The following is a 25,858-nucleotide window of genomic DNA, read 5'->3' as shown; positions in this document are numbered from 1 at the left end:
TTTAGCTGCTCTTTTAAAAGCCCATTCATTCTTTCAATTAACCCCGCTGCTGTGGGGTTGTATGGCAAATGAAGTGTCCATAAGACATCATGTTCAGTAGCCCAGGCTTGGGTTAATTGTCTGGTAAAGGGGATCCCTCTATCACTTTTGACCATCCATACAGCCCCACATTTGTGGGGATCCCAAAGAGAGCACTTAATTTCTCTAGGCTGTATATTGGAGCCCTCTGGCTGGCTTTTTCTACTGGGAAGGCCAGTAACAGCACAATAGCTGGGTCTATGGCTGTAAAGGCATATTTTGCTCCCTCAGATAAGGGAAGGGGCCCGATATAGTCTACCTGCCATCTGGTGACTGGGATCTGCTCACAGCTGATGTGACCAAGTTGGTGAGGAAGCATTCCTGGTCCTTGCAGAGAGCAGGTGGGACAGGCGTCCACGTCTTCCAGCTGTTGCCGCATGGTAGGCAACTGGAACTACTGTGCCACCCTCCGCCAAGTCTGGTTTCCTCAGTGTCCTCTTGTCCTATGTAGCCATTCATCAGCCTTGTATGAAACTGCTCCAGGCTATGAACTTTTGCTAAAGCATCTGCTTTGATATTGCCAGGTAAAGAGTCAGTACAAATAGTGCATCACCTGGTTCCTGAACAATGACCATCCATGCAGCCCTTAATTCATCCTACTGACTGCTTTGCATAGTCCCAGTTTCCCACCATATAGTGTCCATCATGGCCACTGCTGTCCAGGTGGTGTGGTGCCCATGTGCTGATCCATCAGTATACCAGGCAGACTCTGGTATACTGACACATCTGTCAACAGTGGGCACAGAAACAGCCACCTTGGGAGCAAAAGCAGAGAGGGGCAAATGTTGTTCTTCCACATAGGAAACTGGTCCTAGAATATCGTGAGTTTCTGCACTTAAGAACCAGTTGTTAAAGACACTGCATTGCAGCAGATAGGCTTTCCATTTTATCAGAATGCTCAGCAGAGCATTCCCTGAATACAGATTATTTGCTGTTTTTTTTTATCCACCCCTGTGTGGGAATGGCATTGCTCAATGACACAGTGCATCTTTGGGTTAGTCCTTCAACTTGTAGCAGGGCATTATAGGCAGCACACAGTTGTTTTTCTAAGAGGCTGTACCGTAGTTTGGCTCCTTTTCAGAGCTGAGACCAAAAGCCAGTGGAACTCACTTTGCCTGTTGCCTTTGCCACAAGCCCCACCCAAAGGCAATATTGGTAATGACCACATTTAATTGGCAAGGCACATCTGGGTCCACCCCCCATAAAGCCTAAGCCTGTAGCCCATTTGGCAAATGTCCATTGTTGTCTTTCCCATATGAGGGTGAATGGAGGCTGGCTGGAGGTGTCTAAGGAAATAATAAGACATCCTGATGGTGGCGGGTCAGGAAAGTGAAGTCAGCATTCCACCAATCTGCAGAAAGAGAGAGCTAATTTTTTAATAGACCTTATTTTTAGAGTAGATTTAGGTTTACAGAAAAATTGCACAGAAAGTATGAAACATACCTCCCCCCCACCTAGTTGTCTTTGTGTTGTGCAATTTTAAGGGTTTTGACAAATACATAATGTCATATATGCACTGTTACAGTGTTGTACAAAGGCTTCACTGCTCTAAAAATGCCTGTGTTCTGCCTATTCATCCCCCTTTCCTTCCTCCAGAACCCCTGGCAACCACTGATCTTTTTACTGTCTCTATAACTTTGCCTTTTCCAGAATGTCATGTAGTTGGAATCATACAGTAGATATGGCTTCTTTCACCTAGCAGTAGGCATTCAAGTTTCCTCTGTGTTTTTTTTGTGGCTTGAAATCTCATTTCTTTTTATCATTGAATAATATTCCATTGTATTATGGTGTAATATGGTGTATAATGCACCATAGTTTGTTGATCCACTTACATATTGAAACATACCTTGGCTTCCAATTTGGGGCTATTATGAAAAAAGCTGCTATAAACATTTGTATGCAGGGTTTTGTGTGGACATAAGTTTTCAACTTATCTGCGTAAATCCAGCATGATAGCTGGTAAGCCTATGTTTAGCTTTGTAAGAAGCTGTGACTGTCTTCCATAGTGACTTTACCATTTTGTATTCCAGCAGCAATGAATCAGAGTTGCTGTTGTTCCACATCCTCGTCAGCATTTGGTGTTGTCAGCAACTTGGATTTTAGCCATTCTAATAGATATATAGTATTATCTCATTGTTGTTTTAATTTGCAATTCCCTAATGACATACAATGTCAAGCATCTTTTCATATGCTTCTTTGCCATCTGCACATATTCTTTGGTGAGGTGTCTGTTCAGTTTTTTGCCCATTTTCAATTGGATTTTTTTTTTTTAACTGCTCTGTTTTAAGAGTTTTTGGTAAATTTGGATACAAGTCCTCCATCAGAAATGTATTTTGAAAATGTTTTCTCCCAGTCTCTGGCCAGAACTGAAGTTTTTATTTTAATGCAGTCCAATATATCATTTTTTTCTTTCATGGATCATGCTTTCGTTGTTGTATGTAAGAAGTTATCACCAAACCCAAAATCACCTGGATTTTCTCCTACATTATCTCTAAAAGTTTTATGATTTTGCATTTTACATCTAGTTCTATGATTCAGCTTGAGTTAGTTTATGTGAAAGATGTAAAGGTCTATATCTAGATTCATTTTTTTTTTTTTTTTGCATGTAGATGTCTAGTTGTTCCAGAAGTATTTGTTTAAAAGACTATCCTTTCTCCATTGAATTGCTTTGTCCTTTGTCAAAGACTGGTTAACTCTATTTGTATAGGTCTATTTCTGGGCTCTCTGTTCTGCTCCATTGCTCTGTCTCTTCATTTACCAATGCCACACTGTCTTGATCACTGTGACTTGAGTAAGTTTGAGGTTGGGTAGTTTCAGTCCTCTGAATGTACCCTTCTTCAATATTGTGTTCACTACTCTTGGTCTTTTGTCTTTCCATATAAACTTTAGAATTGGTTTGTCTACATCTACAAAATAACTTGCCAGGATTTTGATTGGTTGTGTTTGATCTACAGATCAAGTTGGGAAGAACTTGACATCTCAATAATATCGAGTCTTCCTATCCATGAATGTGGAATATCTCTCTATATAGGTCATCTTAGATTTCTTACATGAGTTTTATAGGTTTCTTTATATAGATCTTGTAAATATTTTGTTAAATTTATACGTGGGGTTTTTTTGGTGCTAATGTAAATGGTGTTGTTTTTAATTTCGAATTCCGTTTGTTCATTGCTGGTAGATAGGACAGCAATTGACTTTGTATATTAACCTTGTATCCTTATTAGTTCCAGGAGGGTTTTGTTGTTGTTGATTTTTTCAGATTTTCTACAAAGATAATCATATTACCTATGAACAAAAACAGTTTTATTTCTTCCTTCCCAATCTGTATACCTTTTATTTCCATTTTTTTTTTTTTTTGTCTTATTGTCCAACTAGGACTTCCAGCACAATGTCGAATATGAGTGGCAAGAGAGGACATTCCTGTTTTACTCCCTATCTCAGGGGAAAAGCACATCATTTCTCACTATTAAGTGCAATGTTATCATAGGTTTTTTGTAGATGTTCTTTAACAAGTTGAGGAAGTTCCTCTCTGTTCCTAGTTTGCTGAGAATTTTTATCATAAATGAGTATATTTTGTCAAATGCTTTTTCTGTGTCTGTTGGTACAATAGTATGATTTTTCTCCTGTAGTCTATTCATGTGATGGATCACATTACGTGATTTTTTAAATGTTTAACTAGTCTTGCATATCTGGAATAAATATCACTTGGTCACTGTGTATAATTCTTTTCATACATTGTTGGATTCAATTTGCTAATATTTTGTTGAGGATTTTTGCATCTATGGTAATGAGAGATATTGGTCTGTAAGTTTCACTTCTTGCAATGTCTTTATCTGGTTTTGGTATTAGGGTAATGCTGGCCTCATAAAATGAGGTGGGAAGTATTCCTTGCTTCTATTTTCTGGAAGAGATTGTAGAGAATTGGCATCATTTCTTCTTTAAATGTTTGGTAGTATTCAGCAATGAGATTACCTGGGCCTGGTTGCTTTCTGTTTTGAAAAGTTGTGAAATGATTATTCAATTACTTTAATAGATATAGGCCTATTCAGATGATCTATTTCTCCTTGTATGCATTTTGGCAGATTGTGTCTTTCAAGGAATTTCATCTAAGCTATCAAATTTTTATACATAGAGTTATTCATAATATTCCTTTAATGTTCTTTAAATGTCCATGGGATTAGTAGTGATGGCCCTTCTTTCCTTATTTTTCATTACAACTAATTGCAGTTTCTTTAATTGTGGGCTTGATTGGGAGAGGCTTTATTTTTTGGCCACCCAAAATCATGAGGCCAAATAATCATATTGATCTTTTAAAAAAATTGTTAGGATTTATCATATTCATTTACAATGCTACAATGAGGTAAATTTATTTTCTCTTCTAGTTCAGTTATGTGGTTGAGCGGATGAATAAATTCAGGGCTTTTTCATCCTTATAAAAACAGGTTTGAAAACCATTAACCTGTCATTTGTGCCAGTCAACGTATCAATCCTCTACCTCACACTTTTACACCTTCTCTTGCACTTTATATTAATAGGTTAAGGTAAAAGGAGAAACACACACAGAGCTGCCTCCAAGGCACATTCCTGCAAAGGCAATTCCAAATGATACTGGGAAGGGGAGAGTGACCTCACTATCTAGCCTCTGAGATTCCCTGTTCACTTCCCTGAGGATGCTGTTTGTGTTTCTGCAATCTGCTTTTGGAAATTGAGAGGGAATACAAGTTGTACTGTTTTATAGAACATTCTGGTTCTTGTCTTCCAAACACGCAGCCTCCCAGTTCCTCCTGGACATCGTCCCTGCTCTCTGGCTTAGATTCGTTACTTGTGACGACATGCAAATGCCACTGCTGTCCATAGCTTAGCACGGGAGTTATCAAACTTTCTCTGTAAAGGGCCAGGTAGTCAATATTGTCGGCTCTGTGGGTGTTAAGGTCTCTAACACAACCACTGGACTTGGCCATTGTAGCATGGAAGCAGATATACATAATATGAAAATGAATGGGCTTGGCTGTATTCCAATAAAACTTTATTGGTGGATATGGAAATTTGAACGTCATATAATTTTTACATTTCATGAAATTTTATTCTCCTTTTGACTTTTTTTTCAACCATTAAAAAATGTAAAAATCATTCTTAGCTTGCAGGCCGTACAAAAGTTGGCCATAGTTTGCCATCTCCTGGAATAGCGTGATACTTCTTGTGAATGCCTTAGGGCTGTCTGCCTCTCCTTGTATCTGGACTCAGGGCTTCTTTCATTCCTCTAAAGCCCACACTCTTCTAAACCTGTTTGGGGTCATGATCTCCATAATTTTGGTTCTTCATAAATTTACTCTCTTTTCTTCCAGAGATTCATCAAAAGTTTTGATTCACTGGAGTTGAATTCTCTCTTTTATAAACCATTTTCTCATTTCATGGTATTTTTTTTTTTTTTTTTTGACAAAAGGGAGTAGAGAGGCTTGATAAATGTCTTTGATGAGTAAATTGCATATTTGTCTATTTTGTAATGACATTTTGGCAACTTCCAAAAATAATTCAAAGTCAGTCATTTTCAAGCTTACTTCAGAAAAAAAAAAAGAATTGAATAGAAATTGTAGTTGGTGAAACTAAGTGTGGAAAAGTTAGGTAGAGGTACCTGTTTATCTAGCTTTCCAAGAGATTAAAGGGAAAAAATAAAATTTCGAATCCATACTTAGAAGAACTAAATATTAAAAATAATTTTTTTAGCAATTACACCTCAAAAGTTTGGGGTTTGCCTTTTCAAAACTGAAAGTCTGAATCTGTTTCTGCCAGGCAGTCAGGTAGCTATGATCAAGTTCTAAAGATTTCAACAAGCAGTTCAAGGAGAAGGGCTGAGATCCTAAAGAAAAACACAAGAAACCATGTGATGGAAACCGAAGACTTACCATTTTAGTATTGGCAGTGTGTCTCTCTAGTTTGTCTGCTTTGCAGTTACCTAATGGTAAGAAAACATAGAAAAGACAGTTAGGGGACAAAGGAAAGAGAGAGCGTGGGATGTTTTTGAAGGAGTTTTGGAGATAGAGAGGAAAGAGTAGGGTATTACCATGCTGTGTAAGTGTCTTAGTTTCCAGGCTGCTAAAACAAATGCCATCCAGCAGTTGGCTTAAACAATGGGAATTTATTGGTTCAGTTTTTTTTTCCTGTTTTATTTTTTTTTTCTTTATTAGAGAAGTTGTGGGTTTACAGAACAATCATGCATAAAAAATAGAATTCCCATATAACATCCCACCACCAACACCTTGCATTGGTGTAGAACATTTGTTACAAATGATGAAAGCACATTTTTATAATTGTACTATTAACTGAAGTCTATCATTTAACTAATGGTTCACTGTTTATGTAGTATAGTTCCATGAATTTTTTTTTAATTTATTGTTACCATATATACAATCTAACATTTCTCCCTTTTAATCATATTCAGATATATATTCCAGTGCTGTTAACTGCATTCACAATGTTGTGTTACCACCACAACCGTCCACTACCAGAACATTTCCATCATTCCAAATGGGAATTCTGTACATTTTAAGCCCAACTTCCTATTCCCTGTCCCTTCCTGGTCCCCTGGTAACCTATATTCTAAATTTTGATTCTATGACTTTACTTATTCTGTTTCAAATCACATTGATTTGAAACAATGGCTCACAGTTTTGAGTCTGGGAGAAGTCCAAAATCAAGGTATCAGCAAGGTGACACTTTATCCCACAGACTGTGGCATTCTGAAGCTGACTGCTGGCCGTCCTAAGTTCTTGCTTTTTCTGTCGCATGGCAATGCACATGGCAGCGTCATCTCCTTTCTCTGGAGTTCTGTTGACGTCCAGCTGCAGGCAGCTCCCTGTGACTTCTTTCTCTGTGTCCAATTTTCCCCGTATAAGGACTTCAGCCGTATTGGATTAAGGCCCACCCTCATTCAGTTTGGGCACACCTTAACTAATAACATCTTCCAAGGTCCTGCTTACAAACGGGTTCACACCCACAGGACCTGAACATGCCTTTTGTGGGGGACATGATTCAATCCCCAACAGTGGGATTGGGGGAGATTAATGTCTAATGACAGTTTTTAGGAATGTAAGGTCCTTACGAGAAGGGAAGCATAAAGTAGTGATGAGCACAGAGTCTGAAATTAGACTATCAGGGATCAAAATCCAAGCTCTACCATTTACTATCTCTAGGACCTTGAGCAGAGTACTGCATCTCTATGGGACTCAGTCTCCTCATCTGTAAGAGGGGCATAATAATATTATGTACCTCATAGGATTATTATGAATATTAAATGAATCACCATATGCAAAATGTTTAGAACAATGACTAGTACAAAATGTGTGCTATGTAAGTGGTAGCCAGTAATATAATTATCATGCCTTCACTAGCTGAAGGATGGCATAGCCCATTAGGGTAAAAAAGTGTTATTCTTTGCTAATTAAATGGAATTCTAGAAGGATTTGCCAAACATTTTTGTTTTAGTTAAATAGCATGTGAATATAGTTTAAAAATCAAATCACTGGAAATTTTTCTCAAATGTAAGGTAATTCTTGTTTAATCATTAGTGATTGCAAGCCAGGCTGGTGCTTACTGGAAACTATGGGCATCTATGGTAATTCTCAACTGGTGAGCTTCCCTGAATGGGGATGAGTCCGTCTTTTTGTTGGAGGCATCCCCAAATACTGCTTTCTGTATGTTAGTTCCTCCGAAGACGACTTCTCCAATTTCCTGACCTGAGGTTCTGTCTCAGTTTTCCAGGCTGCTATGATAAATACCACACAATGGGTTAGCTTAAACAACAGGAATTTATTGCCTCACAGTTTCAGAGTCCAGAAGACCAGATCAAGGAATTGTATAGAAGGCTTGCTTCCTCCTGGGGTTGGTAATGCTCTGGCTATCAGCAAGCCTTGGGTTCTTTGGCTTTCCCATAACATGGCAATGCCCTTTCCTTTCTTTTCTGGGTTCCCATTGACTTCTGGCTTCAGACTCTTCCCTGTGGCTTTCTCCATATTTGAATTTCTTCTGCTTATAGAAGACTCCAGTAGTCCAGATTAGATCCACCATCATTCAGTTGGGCCATACTTAACTAAAATAACACCTTTGAGAGATCCTATTTACAATGGTTCACACCCACAGGAAAACAGATCAAGAGCAAGAACAGGTTTAAATTGGGGTACATAATTCAATCCACCATAAGCTCTAAGCCAATATTCTAGGGTTTAATGGGGACCGGCATCTTGCAAATTCTGTAATATAGACTTATGGATTCTTGTATTTTCAACATTCATTTTAACTTTCCCTCTGCTATGTCTGGTATCACAGGGTCTCTAGTTCACTTTCTTCAGGAAATAAAACTGCAATATCCCATGAAGGAGGTAAGGGAGGGGTAGTTGTCTGCCTGCATCAACCACTCTATGTACAGAATTTCAACCAGTCTCTCTGTTTCCAGGCCCATCTATCACCCCCACTTCTGCAGTACCCGATGCCTCCAGATGCTGAGCCCTCAGTGGTTCTGCAGGGCAGATGGCTTGACTCTCATCAGCGACACTCTTCAGGACTTTGGCCCTGACTTTCTTGGCTCCACTATGCCAGTTGCCAATCCTCCATCTGCTTTCTGTCTTTGGGAAATGTGTTGAAACCTCTCATATTCTGCTGCTCCCTCTCTCATTCCTTCTATTCCTTTACTGACATTTAGTGGGATTTAAGAGGGAGAAATATAACTGTGTTTTGTCAAACTGCATGTTTATCCAGAAGTTCCAGGATAATGCTTTATTCCCCGTCTCCTGCTGTGCTCCACACAGAGTATTGTGGATGGGGAATTGGCAGTGGCTTCTATGGCCTCTTCAGCTCATTCTGCTTTGTTTTCCCTTGGTGACAAATTTGAGGTCACTTCTGTGGACATCCTTCACCTTCATCCTGACCCTGATGCCTCTTGGTTTCTTAAATAGCTTTGCTATCATCCTTCCCTGCATCCTTCTTCTTCTCCTTAGCTTTCAGCTTAGTCAGGGTATCCATTGTTCAGTTTCTTCTGAACACCTGGATGGAGCTGGAGAGGACATGTGTCCCTGCATGTGGAGAAAGGAACCAAGGAAAGCTTTGCTCTCCATCCAGTCTCTGTGTCCAACATCTACAAGAAACTCAGACTTTTGTATAACATAGACTAGAGTGGCCATTCCTAGCATAACTTGAGTGAGTTGCTGTACTGAAAGAGTCTCTCTCTCTTTGCTCTGCTCTGAACTGTGTTTAAAAACCTTGGCTTGAGAGAGAGGGCACTAAATTATGTTCCATAAAGAGGAGAAAAAATTATCAACCCACCAGAAGAAAATTCTTTGCATGTATGCCTTATGATTCCCTTTTTGCTGCCTCTCAGAAGACCAGGAAAGGCTTGCATTGCTTCAAATATTAAATTAAATCATAATATTTATATTATATATGTGGAGTAGGATAATATGTTCACATGGTTCCACATTTAAAGGTGATACCACTATTTACTGAAAATCTTCCCTGCAGCTTATATGCCAATCACCCAACTCCTCTACCTAGAGAAAAATTGTGTTACTAATTGCTTAGGTGTTCTTGCAGAATTTTTCTAACTTTCACTACTGTACAAGTTTTCACTGTGTGTGTGTTCTTTTTTTTTTTTTTTTTTAATCTTCATTTTATTGAGATATATTCACATACCACGCAGTCATACAAAACAAATCGTACTTTCGATTGTTTACAGTACCATTACATAGTGGTACATTCATCACCCAAATCAATCCCTGATACCTTCATTAGCACACACACAAAAATAACAAGAATAATAATTAGAGTGAAAAAGAGCAATTGAAGTAAAAAAGAACACTGGGTACCTTTGTCTGTTTGTTTCCTTCCCCTATTTTTCTACTCATCCATCCATAAACTAGACAAAGTGGAGTGTGGTCCTTATGGCTTTCCCAATCCCATTGTCACCCTCATAAGCTACATTTTTATACAACTGTCTTCGAGATTCATGGGTTCTGGGTTGTAGTTTGATAGTTTCAGGTATCCACCACCAGCTACCCCAATTCTTTAGAACCTAAAAAGGGTTGTCTAAAGTGTGCGTAAGAGTGCCCACCAGAGTGACCTCTCGGCTCCTTTTGGAATCTCTCTGCCACTGAAGCTTATTTCATTTCCTTTCACATCCCCCTTTTGGTCAAGAAGATGTTCTCCGTCCCATGATGCCAGGTCTAGATTCCTCCCCGGGAGTCGTATTCCACGTTGCCAGGGAGATTCACTCCCCTGGGTGTCTGATCCCACGTAGGGGGGAGGGCAGTGATTTCACCTTTCAAGTTGGCTTAGCTAGAGAGACAGGGCCACATCTGAGCAACAGAGGCATTCGGGAGCAGGCTCTTAGGCACAACCATAGGGAGGCCTAGCCTCTCCTTTGCAGCAACCGTCTTCCCAAGGGTAAAACCTGTGGTAGAGGGCTCAACCCATCAAACCACCAGTCCCCTATGTCTGTGGTCATGTTAGCAACCATGGAGGTGGGGTAGGCGAATACCCCTGCATTCTCCACAGGCTCCTCAAGGGGGCACTACATCTTTTTTTTTTCCTTGTTTTTCTTTTTCTTTTTTTTTTTTTTAACTTTCCCTTCTTTTTTAAATCAACTGTATGAAAAAAAAAGTTACAAAGAAAACAAACATACAATAAAAGAACATTTCAAAGAGACCATAACAAGGGAGTAAGAAAAAGACAACTAACCTAAGATAACTGCTTAACTTCCAACATGTTCCTACTTTACCCCAAGAAAGTTACCTAATATAGCAACATTTCTGTGAACTTGCTCCTACTATATCCATCAGAAATTAACAGACCATAGTCATTCCTGGGCATCCCCAGAACGTTAAATAGCTTATCTGTTCTTCTTGGATTATTGTTCCCCCTTCCTTAATTGCTCTCTACTGCTAGTTCCCCTACATTCTACATTATAAACCATTTGTTTTACATTTTTCAAAGTTCACATTAGTGGTAGCATATAATATTTCTCTTTTTGTGCCTGGCTTATTTCGCTCAGCATTATGTCTTCAAGGTTCATCCATGTTGTCATATGTTTCACGAGATTGTTCCTTCTTATTGCCGCGTAGTATTCCATCGTGTGTATATACCACATTTTATTTATCCACTCATCTGTTGAAGGACATTTGGGTTGTTTCCATCTCTTGGCAATTGTGAATAATGCTGCTATGAACATTGGCGTGCAGATATCTGTTCGTGTCACTGCTTTCCGACCTTCCGGGTATATACCGAGAAGTGCAATCGCTGGATAGAATGGTAACTCTATATCTAGTTTTCTAAGGAACTGCCAGACTGACTTCCAGAGCGGCTGAACCATTATACAGTCCCACCAACAATGAATAAGAGTTCCAATTTCTCCACATCCCCTCCAGCATTTGTAGTTTCCTGTTTGTTTAATGGCAGCCATTCTAACCGGTGTTAGATGGTATCTCATTGTGGTCTTAATTTGCATCTCTCTAATAGCTAGTGAAGCTGAACATTTTTTCATGTGTTTCTTGGCCATTTGTATTTCCTCTTCAGAGAACTGTCTTTTCATATCTTTTGCCCATTTTATAATTGGGCTGACTGTACTATTGTCATTGAGTTGTAGGATTTCTTTATATATGCAAGATATCAGTCTTTTGTCAGATACATGGTTTCCAAAAATTTTTTCCCATTGAGTTGGCTGCCTCTTTACCTTTTTGAGAAATTCTTTTGAGGTGCAGAAACTTCTAAGCTTGAGGAGTTCCCATTTATCTATTTTCTCTTTTGTTGCTTGTGCTTTGGGTGTGAAGTCTAGGAAGTGGCCGCCTAATACAAGGTCTTGAAGATGTTTTCCTACATTATCTTCTAGGAGTTTTATGGTACTTTCTTTTATATTGAGATCTTTGGTCCATTTTGAGTTAATTTTTGTGTAGGGTGTGAGGTAGGGGTCCTCTTTCATTCTTTTGGATATGGATATCCAACTCTCCCAGCCCCATTTGTTGAAAAGACCATTATGACTCAGTTCAGTGACTTTGGGGGCCTTATCAAAGATCAGTCGGCCATAGATCTGAGGGTCTATCTCCGAATTCTCAATTCGATTCCATTGATCTATATGTCTATCTTTGTGCCAGTACCATGCTGTTTTGGCAACTGTGGCTTTATAATAAGCTTCAAAGTCAGGGAGTGTAAGTCCTCCCACTTCGTTTTTCTTTTTTAGAGTGTTTTTAGCAATTTGAGGCATCTTCCCTTTCCAAAGAAATTTGATAACTAGCTTTTCCAAGTCTGCAAAGTAGGTTGTTGGAATTTTCATTGGGATTGCATTGAATCTGTAGATGAGTTTGGGTAGAATTGACATCTTAATGACATTTAGTCTTCCTATCCATGAACATGGAATATTTTTCCATCTTTTAAGGTCCCTTCTATTTCTTTTAGTAGAGTTATGTAGTTTTCTTTGTATAGGTCTTTTACATCTTTGGTTAAGTTGATTCCTAGGTACTTGATTTTTTTAGTTGCTATTGAAAATGGTATCTTTTTCTTGAGTGTCTCTTCAGTTTGTTCATTTCTAGCATATAGAAACATTACTGACTTATGTGCATTAACCTTGTATCCCGCTACTTTGCTAAATTTGTTTATTAGCTCTAGTAGCTGTATCGTCAATTTCTCAGGGTTTTCTAGATATAAGATCATATCATCTGCAAACAATGACAGTTTTACTTCTTCTTTTCCAATTTGGATGCCTTTTATTTCTTTGTCTTGCCGGATTGCCCTGGCTAGCACTTCCAGCACAATGTTGAATAACAGTGGTGACAGCGGGCATCCTTGTCTTGTTCCTGATTTTAGAGGAAAGGCTTTCAGTCTCTCACCATTGAGTACTATGCTGGCTGTGGGTTTTTCATATATGCTCTTTATCATGTTGAGGAAGTTTCCTTCAATTCCTACCTTTTGAAGTGTTTTTATCAAAAATGGATGTTGGATTTTGTCAGATGCTTTTTTAGCATCTATTGAGATGATCAATTGATTTTTCCCTTTTGACTTGTTAATGTGTTGTAATACATTGATTGATTTTCTTATGTTGAACCATCCTTGCATGCCTGGAATAAACCCCACTTGGTCATGGTGTATGATTTTTTTAATGTGTCTTTGGATTCGATTTGCAAGTATTTTGTTGAGGATTTTTGCATCTATATTCATTATGGAGATTGGCCGGTAGTTTTCCTTTTTTGTAGCATCTTTGCCTGGTTTTGGTATTAGATTGATGTTAGCTTCATAAAATGAGTTAGGTAGTGTTCCATTTTCTTCAATGTTTTGAAAGAGTTTGAGTAAGATTGGTGTCAGTTCTTTCTGGAAAGTTTGGTAGAATTCCCCTGTGAAGCCATCTGGCCCTGGGCATTTATTTGTGGGAAGATTTTTGATGACTGATTGGATCTCTTTGCTTGTGATGGGTTGGTTGAGGTCTTCTGTTTCTTCTCTGGTCAGTCTAGGTTGTTCATATGTTTCCAGGAAATTGTCCATTTCCTCTACATTATCCAGTTTGTTGCCATACAGTTGTTCATAGTATCCTCTTATAATTTTTTTAATTTCTTCAGGATCTGCAGTTATGTCACCTTTTTCATTCATTATTTTGTTTATATGGGTCTTCTCTCTTTTTGATTTTGTCAGTCTAGCTAGGGGCTTGTCAATCTTGTTGATCTTCTCAAAGAACCAAGTTTTGGTGATATTTATCCTCTCTATTGTTTTTTTGTTCTCTATGTCATTTATTTCTGCTTTAATCCTTGTTATTTCTTTTCTTGTACTTGGTTTAGGATTGGTTTCCTGTTCATTTTCTAGCTTCTTCAGTTGATCCATTAGTTCTTTGATTTTGGCTCTTTCTTCCTTTTTAATATATGCGTTTAGTGCTATAAATTTCCCCCTTAGCACTGCTTTTGCTGCATCCCATAGGTTTTGGTATGTTGTGTTCTCATTTTCATTCATCTCTATATATTTAGCAATTTCTCTTGCTATTTCTTCTTTAACCCACTGATTGTTTAGGAGTGTGTTGTTTAACCTCCAGGTATTTGTGAATTTTCTAAGTCTCTGGTGGTTATTGACTTCTAATTGTATTCCATTGTGGTCAGAGAATGTGCTTTGAATAATTTCAATCTTTTTAAATTTATTGAGGCTTGTTTTATGTCCCAGCATATGATCTATTCTGGAGAAAGTTCCATGAGCACTAGAGAAGTATGTGTATCCTGGTGATTTGGGATGTAATGTCCTGTATATGTCTGTTAAATCTAATTCATTTATCAGATTGTTTAGGTTTTCAATTTCCTTATTGGTCTTCTGTCTGGTTGATCTATCTATAGGAGAGAGTGATGTGTTGAAGTCTCCCACAATTATTGTGGAAACATCAATTGCTTCCTTTAGTTTTGCCAGTGTTTCTCTCATGTATTTTGTGGCACCTTGATTGGGTGCATAGACATTTACGATTGTTATTTCTTCTTGCTGAATTGCCCCTTTTATTAGTACATAGTGGCCTTCTTTGTCTCTCAAAACATCCCTGCATTTGAAGTCTATTTTATCTGAGATTAATATTGCTACACCTGCTTTCTTTTGGCTGTAGCTTGCATGAAATATTTTTTTCCATCCTTTCACTTTCAGTTTCTTTGTGTCCCTGTGTCTAAGATGAGTCTCTTGTATGCAACCTATTGATGGTTCATTTTTTTTGATCCATTCTGTGAATCTATGTCTTTTAATTGGGGAGTTTAATCCATTTACATTCAACGTTATAACCGTGAAGGCATTTCTTGAATCAGCCATCTTATCCTTTGGTTTATGTTTGTCATATTTTCCCCCTCTGTCTATTAATATCCTTTATTGTACCCATACCGAATCTCTTTAGTAGTGAACCTTTCTCCAAGTCTCTCTGTCCTGTCTTTGTTTCTCTGTCTGTAGGGCTCCCTTTAGTATCTCCAGTAGGGCAGGTCTCTTGTTAGGAAATTCTCTCAGCATTTGTTTGTCTGTGAAAAATTTAAGCTCTCCCTCAAATTTGAAGGAGAGCTTTGCTGGATAAAGTATTCTTGGTTGGAAATTTTTCTCACTCAGAATTTTAAATATATCGTGCCACTGCCTTCTTGCCTCCATGGTGGCTGCTGAGTAGTCACTACTTAGTCTTATGCTGTTTCCTTTGTATGTGGTGAATTGCTTTTCTCTTGCTGCTTTCAGAACTTGCTCCTTCTCTTCTGTGTTTGACAGTGTGATCAGTATATGTCTCGGAGTGGGTTTATTTGGATTTATTCTATTTGGGGTTCGCTGAGCATTTATGATTTGTGTATTTATGTTGTTTAGAAGATTTGGGAAGTTTTCCCCAACAATTTCTTTGAATACTCTTCCTAGACCTTTACCCTTTTCTTCCCCTTCTGGGACACCAATGAGTCTTATATTTGGACGTTTCATATTATCTATCATATCCCTGAGGTCCATTTTGATTTTTTCGATTTTTTTCCTCATTCTTTCTTTTATGCTTTCATTTTCCATTCTGTCATCTTCGAGGTCACTGATTCGTTGTTCAGCTTCCTCTAGTCTTGTACTATGAGTGTCCAGAATCTTTTTAATTTGGTCAACAGTTTCTTTAATTTCCAAAAGATCATCCATTTTTTTATTTAGTCTTGCAATGTCTTCTTAATGCTCTTCTAGGGTCTTCTTGATTTCCTTTGTCTCCTGTACTATGGTCTCATTGTTCATCTTTTGTTCTTTGAGTAGCTGCTCTAGATGCTCTGTCTCTTCTGATCTTTTGATTTGGGTGCTTGGGCTTGGGTTATCCATATCGTCTGGTTTTTTCATATGCTTTATAATTTTCTGTTGTTTCTGGCCTTGTGGCTTTTGCTGAACTTGATAGGGTTCTTTTCGGATTTGTAGACCAAGTGAAGTCCTTATCTCTAATTTATCAGATCTACAGCTTCGTGGAGTACACTTTCTCTAACTAACCAGCAGGTGGCGTCCACGAGCCACCTGTTCTCCACAAGCCAGTTCTCCCCTGCTTAGCCTTTTTGGTGAGTGGGGGAGTGAGTTTTGTGGGGTCCAATTGGTGTACCAAGCTTGCGTGTGTAGTTGGTGTTGCCTGCCCTGTATATGGGGCGTGTTTCTGGGCAGTCAGGGAGGGGGGGGGGTGGCTCTAACAATCAAATCTCCCTGGTGATCCTAGAGTTTTAAGGCTGCTGCGATAGTCTAATCCTTCATTTCAGTCCTGCCACAGTTTGTCTCTGCCACTGACCCACAAGTCCTTGGTATTGGTGTATGGCTCCTGAGACTTGCAAGTGGGCCCCTCTTCCAGGCTGTGCACCCCCTGGTCCTCTGTTGAGGGATGACTGTGCTATGTCACAGGTGAGTGCCGTCCCCCCAGGGCAGTTCTGGGCTGTTGGGCTGTGTAGGGAGGCTCCCAGTCTGCTGAAATGATGGCTGAATGGGGCTTTGTTAATTCACACTGCTCTACCTTCCCAACTCTGGGACAATCAGCTGAGGTTGCAGGGAAGGCTAATGTCCACGCCCAGTTTTGTGGTGTGTGCCTGTTATTTGAAGCACTTCCGTCACACTGGGTTGTCTGGGGCAGTTCTGGGCTATGGGGCTGGTGATGGGCAGGAGTGTTTCCTGTCCACCAGGATGATGGCTGTGAGCGGACACCCCCCTTTTCTTGGGAAGTTGTGGTGTTTAGTGAATTTTCTCAGCCACTGGATTATTGCGTTTTGTCTCAGAGCTCTCCTAGTTCTGCTCTTGACTTGACCTGCCCAAATTGCAGGTCTTTGAAGCTTTCTGTATTGGGCTTCTTAGAGTAATTGTTTTAGAAAAAGAAAAAAGGATTAAAAAAAAAAAAAAAAAAAAAAAGGGCCCTCCTCAGAGATCTAATGGGTTATTGAAATGCTAAGAGACAAAGCAATTAGGGCCATTAAGGAAAGGTCCACAGGGCAGAGAGATCAGCTTTTCTTCGGGATTTGCATATGTGCCTCAGGGCCTGAGCTCGGGCCTGAGCTCTGCCCTTCCCCTTTCTATGTTCAGCAGAACTCCAAAAATCCTCCGCTTTTATTTTGGAGTTTTTCGTGTTGTTTTTTTTCTATGCCTGTCTCCTCTCTGCTGGGCTGGCTGCTCTCAGATTCTCTGGTGTCTGGTCTCCGTCTATCTATGGTTGGAGTTTGGATCAGCAGAATGAGTTTCCGATAAGGGCTGCCACTGCAGTTCTCCCTTCTCCTTCCCGGAGCTGACAGCCCCTCCTCCCACGGGACTGAGCCTGGCAGGGATGGGCGCGGGTTCCCTGGCCGCAAAAACTTGCAGATTTCGCTGATCTCAGCAGTTCCACGTTTTCATGAGTGTTGTATGAAGTATGCCCAAAGTCAGATTGCTCTGTGGTGTCTAGTCCACGCAGTTCCTGGCTTTCTACCTACTTTCCTGGAGGAGTAACTAAAACATACAGCTCACCAGTCTGCCATCTTGCCCCGCCTCCGTGTGTGTTCTTTTTATTCCACAGTGTACTGAGATAGACCTAACAGTTGTTTCCATTAGGTCTTATTAGATGTAAAATCACTAGTTGCTCAGCTCTGCTGCTATTTCAAAAACATCATGAACAATGTTTTAAAAAATCAGTTTTACCTGTTTCAAATTAATGGCTAGCCTACTGTCCGTCAGCTGGAGTTTGGGATGTGTATGCATGCATGTGGGCATATGAATTGGGAATAGGGTACAGTCTGTAGTTCCACCTGTATGAAGAAGCAACAAAGCAGGCTGTGCAATATTTCACAGAATTGAGGGATCAGTTGAAAACAACCATCTTAGAGGTCTTCGCCTGCCACCCAGGAATCCCCCTAGTGCCACACGTCCCCCGATGACAATGTCAGCTCTGTCTTCTCATCTCTTATTACCCAGGAGCCTCTGTTTCTCAGTGAATTTCCTTTCCATTTATTTTCAAATGACTTTTCTGATATGAGCATTGTTGAGTACGCACAATAAAGAGCAACAATAGAAGCAGGGGTATGTGTATGGATAGATTTGCATAAGTATAAATACAGTATATGTGCCCACATTTAAATGATATGATGATAATATTGTGTTGCCACCTCAGAGTGAAAGCTAATTAATTCAGCTATTGAGATGATAATGATTTCTCTCTCAGTTAACACCAGAATAAAAAACCTGCAGAATTGTGCTGCATACTGTTCCTGTGACTCATCTTGAAATAGGAATTTTATTCTGCAAACTAATGGGCTGTCTATTAGTATCTATGATGGCTTTAAAGGGAATCATTTCTGGGAGGGGCTGAGACTGACCCCTTGGCTAAAGTGTTCATTTTGCTCAATGATTTGGTACCCATAAAAAAAGTTCTTTTTTTGACTATAGTCTCTTTTAAAATACATGCTTTGGTATTTGTACTCCCAATATCAATATTGACCCGAAGCACGAAGTCTGTTTTTAGACTTTGGTTGGTTGGATTTGACATTTAGGAAAACATTAAGATCTTTCTGAATAAAATTTATGTCAGCCCATATGTAAGTCACTTTGTTAATCTTGCCATCTTTAATTTTTCTTTCAGCCTTGATTTCCATATTCATTTAGTTACCAAGCCTTAAATGTTCTCTCTGTTATCTCCTCCCAGTTCTCATTGACCCAAATCTGGCTCAGTCATTGATCACTGTAGTGGGTTGAGATATGTTCAACCCCAACCCCTGCTATCTGTGAATGTGACCTTATTTGGAAATAGGTCTTTTATTATTATTATTATTAAATTCAGTTTTATTGAAATACATTCACACACCATACAATCATCCATGGTATACAATCCACTGTCCACAGTATGATAACATAGTTATGCGTTCATCACCACAATCTATCTCTGAACATTTTCCTTACATCAGAAAGAACCAGAGCAAGAATAAAAAATAAAAGTGAAAAAAGAATACCCAAATCATCCCCCCCATCCCACCCCATTTGTCCTTTAGTTTTTATCCCCATATTTCTACTTATCCATACACTAGGTAAAGGGGGTGTGATCCACAAGGTCTTCACAATCACACTGTCACCCCTTGTAATCTACATTATTATATAATTGTCTTCAGGAGTCCAGACTGCTGGGTTGGAGTTTGGTAGTTTCAGGTATTTACTTCTAGCTATTCCAATACATTAAAACCTAAGAGGTGTTATCTATATAGTGCATAAGAATGTGCGCCAGAGTGACCTCTCGACTCCATTTGAAATCTCTCAGCCACTGAAACTATTTCATCTCATTTTGCATCCCACTTTTTGTCAAGAAGATACTCTCAGTCCCACGATGCCGGGTCCACATTCATCCCTGGGAGTTATATTCTGCATTTCCAGGGAGATTTACAACCCTGGGAGTCGGGTCCCACGTAGGGGGGAGGGCAGCGAGTTCACCTGTTGAGATGGCTAAGTTAGAGAGAGAGAGGGCCACATCTGAGCAACAAAGAGGTACTCAGGGGGACACTCTTAGGCAAAACTATATGCAAGTTTAGCCTCTCCTTTGCAGTAACGAGCTTCATAAGGGCAAGTCCCATGATCGAGGGCTCAGCACATCAAACTGCCAGTCCCAATGTTTGTGACAACATCAACACCAGTCCAGGTGAGGATGTCCAACACATCCACACCTTCCCCCAGATCCTTGGGGCTGGGGAGGGGGAGGCTGTAAATATATTTTTTATTATCTGCCCAAATTACTCTGGGATGTGTCACTATGGAAATAGGTCTTTGCAGATGTAATCAGGTTAAGAAGAGGTCATGCTGGATTAGGGTGGGCCCTAAATCCAATGCCTGGTGTCTTTGTAGGAGAAAGGAGGGAGATTTGGATCCTGAGACATAGAGGAGATACACAGGGAAGATGGCCACTGAAGACAGGGGCAGAGAGTGATGGAGCCACAAGCCAAAGAACACTGAGATTGGCTGGAGCTAGGAAGGGGCAAGGGAAGATTCTTCCCTAGGGACTTCAGATGGGGCATGGCCCTGCCGGCACCTTGATTTTGAACTTATAGCCTCCAGAACTGTGAGAGAATCATTTTCTGTTGTTCTGAGCTTAGAGTTTGTGATAATTTGTTAGAGCACCCTAGGAAAAGAATACACTCACCATTCAGCTGCGCTCTGGTACTGGTGACCTGCCACCAGTCTCCAGACTCCCTGTTCCACTTTTCTGCATCTTGCTCCAACGATTCTTCCCAACATGCAGGTTAGGTCATATCCTGCTCTGTCAAAATCGCTAATGGCTTGTATCTTTCTGCACAGTAAATTCTCAACTCCTTTGCATGGCATTTGAGTCCATTTAATCACATTCTGCTCCCACTACATCCTCTCACTCCTCTCCCACTAATTCTCCCCACATGCTACCCTCCCACCAAGCTGGATTGCTTACTCTTCCTTGGAACCTCCATACCTCCCTGCCTTTGCTCATTTCCCAGAGTGCCCTTCCTCCTCATGGTCCATGTTTTAAAATCCTGCTTATTCTCCAAGGCCCAACTCAAATGCTTAAGGAGGGCCATCCCAAGTCCATATAATGCCTTTTCCACAAGACACTAGACTTCCAGCTGTTGGGAAATTGTCATATGATACTGATTTTATTAGAATAGTTTATTTCCTTCTGCTGGAAATTAGCCGTAATAAACGTGCAAATCTTTGTGTCTGCAATATGATTGCCTGCCCCCCTTATAACCAAAACCTTCACAAGCATATAATGTTGCCCTTTTGCTTCTACGCCTCAATAATGATTATTCATCACTTTTTCTTCTACATTTCAATAATTATTTATTTTACTATTCTGTCAATCTATCTTGTGTTAAGCTGTGAAGTTACTTCTTTGTCTTCTCACTAAGTTGATGAAGCTCTGAAGACAGGAATGTCTTATTCATCTTGGTATCTCCCAGATCATGGGAATGTGCCTTTCGGATAATAGGTACTTAATATTAAGTTATTCTACTCTCTGTGACCCAAGGGAGGCAATCGTGGTATAATGGATAAGAATATAGGCTTTCATGCATGAATGCCTGGGTTTGAACCCTTGTAATCCATTTATTAGCTGTGTGACTTTGGCCAGGTCACTCAACTGCATCATACCTTTTTTCTTCATCTGTAACATAGGATATTTAATATTATCTAAGTAATAAAACCGATATGAAGATTAAGTGACAAAATGCAGGTCAAGTGGTTAGAGCAATAGCTAGTAAGTACTTAATAAATGTTAGGTATTTTTCCAACAGGCTGTTCAAGTAGGAAGGGCTCTTGATGTCTCAGTTTCAGCAGAGACATGAAGACACTAGATGCTACATTACAAAGTGAGACCACCTTGAGAAATTTCACAGCAGGTATTCAAGAACCAGTTAAATATCTTATCTACTCTGAGGGTATGAAGGAATCAGCTCTTGGAAATTATAGAGAAGTCTTGTAAAGATTTCGGAGCATATTACTCGAGTTCTGGTAATTCCACGTTCTCACTGCAAAGGGGTGGGACAAGTATGTCTGCTCCCGAGGCCACCACTGGAACATGTCACTTTTCTGAGAATTAGGAAAAGGTGCACCCCCTCCCTTTTGCAGCTAAAATATGTATCCTAAGGAGGTCCTGCTGCCCCTCACCTCAGCCTATGTGAAAGGGTCTTCAACAGGATAATTTGAGGAGAAAAATCTGAGGGACATGGTAAACTGGTGTCTGACTTTCACCTGAGAAACTGAAAGGGCAGGAAGAAGGGTGACCAACTGCTTGTGGATAAGTAGGGGAGATTTCTCACCCACACATTTCATTGGGCCCTAGAAAGTCAGCACGGGATTTTTTTACATCCATTCCAAGAGGGCCCCATTGAGGGGCAGCAGGACCCCAGTGTAAAGAGGCTGGAGGTGAACTGCCAAACCCCTAGATGCTGAATAAGGAGATACAAGCTGTGGGCTGGAATGGAGATGTATTTGCCCTCGTCAAGGAACTGCAGAAGTCTCCCAACGATGGGAGTTCTCTAAAGAACCAAACCCAAAGGACAAAAAGTCAACTTTGAGACCTTGCTAAGTACAAGCCAAACTTATAACACCAGACAAGTAAAACTTGCCTGTCCCATCTTCCCTTGTCTCCCACAATCCTCTCCCTACTCCCCCCTCACCCTTTTGACTCTGAAAGTGTCAGAAACTATGGATGGCTAGACAGCAGAGAAAGAGTAGGAGTGGAAAGTGGGCAAAGGAAAAACAGGGAAGAAGCCAGTCACCTCTCTTCTCTGACTTGAGGTGTCTCACCTATAGCAGGTGGCAGCTGGGGCTACACCTTCTCAGGTGAGATGTTTACCTTTAAATCAAGGTTGGTATTTTTGTTGTTACTCCAGACTGGGCATGTTAAGTACTGAATTGAAACCTTGAATGTGACCTCCTCCCTAACTTCCTGGTAAATGGCAACTCCTTTTCCAAGACTTAGCTCAACACTCACTTCTGATCCTGACCCCCTCATCGAGAACTGAACATTCTCTTGTACCTGTTATGTTCCAACACAGTCTCCTATGAGAACCCATGGAACACTTAATGTCCATGATATTTGTGTGCCTCTGCCCTCAGGCAAGACTGTAAGCGCTAAGAGGGCAGGGATGAATTTTTCACCTTTGTACCACCAGCACCTTACACTCACTGGCACATAATTGTACCTCCACCCCAAAGATGTTTACAAAGTAATTTATCCCTAAAATCAACCTAAGATTTTTCCTAGGAGAGGCTATAATTTCTTAGGGATAAATTTAAAATACCAACCTTCTGGACAATGCAGTAGAGTTGAAAGTACCCTTTGTCATCAATATGCTCAAAGATTGTCTGGGTGCTTCCCAGAAGTTCATGACAAAATCCTCTGGTATCTCTCAATCTAAATGTGATTTCTGAGTTAAAGTTGTTAGGACTGTCTTTTACACCATTCAGTGTCTCTTCCATAGGTTTCTTCAGGAGAAGCATTACCAAAAATGCCGTGTACAAATGTAAAAATGGGGGCAACTGTGTGATGGACATGTACATGCGAAGAAAGTGCCAAGAATGTCGACTAAGGAAATGCAAAGAGATGGGAATGTTGGCTGAATGTATGTATACAGGTATTCTCATCAAGCAATTAAATTCCACTAAAAATCTCCTAAGGAGGCAGATGCCAGGTAATTCATATCATTATAATGGTGCTTCACATATTAAAGAAGGAATTTACAAAGCCATCTAAGTGTCTTGGAAAGGATAATGAACCAATGAAATTGTCCAATCTGTCAACTAAAAAGCATCTGATCATTGGAAAGAAGTAGCTGATTTTGGTTATTCATTGTTGCAATGGATTATAAGTGGATTGAAGTGACATTAACATACTGTTAAAATAATAAGTCTAGTTAAAATAACTAAGCTAAAAAGAGTGATAGTCTAAAAGTTTTCTCCAAATTTGGTTTTAATATACTTCTTATTTATAATTTAATTAGCATAAAAATTCACAGTTGTGGGAAATATTAAGAATGCTTTTTAAGGTATAACTGCCTCTGAATTGTCTAAATAGAGTTTTAAACCAAGTCCTTTTTTAAGAATCCTTCTTCTCTTAGTGCAGCTTTGAACTAATTTGTATAGGTTTACACAGGAAATTAACTTCTCCGAGTTTTAATATAATTTGGTCCTTCAATCTGATAAAAAGACACTGTATTAACTGCTAGCTTTGTGAGGAACCATAATCTTCATCAAAATACAGAATGCATGATAGTAAATAACATAATTAATTTTTCATTCTGCAAATTTTACAAACCATTCGGATTCTGAGATACATACTATTCCTCTTCAAAACACAAATAGACAAACAAATGTCACCAAGGAGATGACTAACACTCAGGGAGGGAATGCCACATGAAATAAAAGCCTTCGAAAGTGACTCCAGTTCTATTGTTCCCAAACTGTAAAAGCTACTGGGATGGACCCAGAGAAATAATGTCTGCAGGAGGGGAGAAAAACAGGTCAGGATAAATAACCCAGCTCTGGATGGATGACACTTTTATAGTGGTTGATCACAATCTCATCTTAGCATATATGAAACAAGAGACAGGCAATAAGGGCGGCTGCTGGAATTCAATCTTGTAATGGAAACACTGTGATACCAGGTGGCTCGTATTGCTCATCATTTAAATATGAATTGTTCCAACTGGAGCACTGGGACCTTTTTTCATGATTCCACCTACAAGAGTCTCTAGTATTATTTATGAACTCTAAGGCATCTGATAACAGATGTAGGTCTTCCATATGATTCTATAAAACAAATTCCCTGCACAAAGAAGTTCCTGGAACTTTGTTTCATTAACATTGAAAGAAGAATAAGGCAGTCAATTAAATGGAGATACGGAAGATGGTGCCACATTATTTTTATAGCTCTGTTGAAGTGTAAATCAATGATGATATCATATAATCATTGAAAAGAAATCTCCAAAGTCACCTTGAGATATTTTCATCTTTAATTACATTTTCAATAATTTGTCATTTTTCCCTAAAGGATTTGACATTTATTGTACTTGACAGGTTTACTTATATGTATTTAATGTAAAATTATATACTTTTTATGGTACAGTAATCCAAACATGGATGAAAGTAAAATTAATGCTTTTTGAAATACCAACTTTCAAGGTGCCCTAGACTGGGAATAGGGAAAATGTGATTTACCCCAGTTCTGCCTCTAACTGGCTGTGGGACAATGGACAAGTGACTAAACAGCCTGGGCCATGGTTTTCTCATCTCTAAAATGAGCTGGACTACAGAATGTTTTGAATTCACATTCAGATATCTTGGGGCTTTATCATTTTACTTATGAACATGGAATACTTCAATTATTTCTTATAAATTTTCCTTTTTTTCTGTTCCTTGAAGAGACTCTTGAGTGTAAGTCACTATACCTGCGCTTTATATTTTTCTTTATATTCGTTTACATGCAGCATGTCCCTGGCACATGGATACTCAGTAATAGCTGTTGAAAAAAATAAAGGAATTTTTTCATTTTGTTTTGAAATTTTTACTGTTTTAGGTTAATGATACCAACCAATACTTAAGAAAGGCTTTATTTGAATTGAGTCCCTTTTATCTCACATTTGAATTGGGGACAATTTGTTTCATTGTCCTCTCTTCTAAATAGTTGAAAAAAGTGGGCTATATTGACTTGTCTTTTTTAATCTAATACCTAATGCTTTGGTATTAAAGAATCTTTATATAAAGCCCATTTTCTAAAAAGTGATCTGATTGCATTTAATCTACACAAAACCCTATGGAGTAGATACTATTTCCATTTTACAGATGAAGAAACTGAGACGCACAGAGGATAAATTTGTTATCCTTGGCCTTCTCTTTTGGAGGGACTAGAGTGAGCTCTGTGCCCAATTGCATATGAGATCTTCAGAGCCCACTACACATCTGCTGCCTCATTACCCCACATCCAATAGTACTTTCTGTGATTGGGGAAATCGCTGTCTATTTTTCAGGCTTGCTAACTGAAATTCAGTGTAAATCTAAACGGCTGAGAAAAAATGTGAAGCAGCTCACAGATCAGACCATTAATGAAGACAGTGAAGGACGCGACTTGAGACAAGTGACCTCTACAACGAAGTCATGCAGGGTAACAACAGGCAACCACGTCTGCAAAGCAGGAGCTGACTTTTGGGGGGCATTACAGTCTGGCTGGGAGGCTTCCAAATGGAGGGAGCCACAGCCACAAGCAGAATTTCCATTCCGGTTGTGCATTAAATGGATTTCTTCTTTTCTTTTTGATCAAGGGAGCAATATATGTTTGGGTATAAAAATGGAA

General features: G+C 39.5%; 1 protein-coding gene across 9 annotated transcripts in view; it reads left to right on the top strand.

Moving 5' to 3' along the window:
- NR1H4 (nuclear receptor subfamily 1 group H member 4) overlaps positions 1-25,858 on the top strand; it is an 89,800-nt gene that overhangs the window by 44,296 nt on the left and 19,646 nt on the right. For 5 of the 9 annotated variants that reach the window (XM_037847929.1, XM_037847937.1, XM_037847930.1 and 2 more), the window contains 2 exons: positions 22,992-23,201; positions 25,536-25,669. In XM_037847929.1, coding sequence (XP_037703857.1) covers positions 22,992-23,201; positions 25,536-25,669 — 344 coding nt within the window. The remainder of the gene's footprint in view (positions 1-22,991; positions 23,202-25,535; positions 25,670-25,858) is intronic. The other 4 variants (XM_037847935.1, XM_037847932.1, XM_037847934.1 and 1 more) reach the window with 2 other exon arrangements.

Source organism: Choloepus didactylus, chromosome 8 (genome assembly GCF_015220235.1).
Source record: "Choloepus didactylus isolate mChoDid1 chromosome 8, mChoDid1.pri, whole genome shotgun sequence".
NCBI classification, from domain to species: domain Eukaryota; kingdom Metazoa; phylum Chordata; class Mammalia; order Pilosa; family Megalonychidae; genus Choloepus; species Choloepus didactylus.
This window is presented reverse-complemented; position numbering and strand designations above follow the sequence as displayed.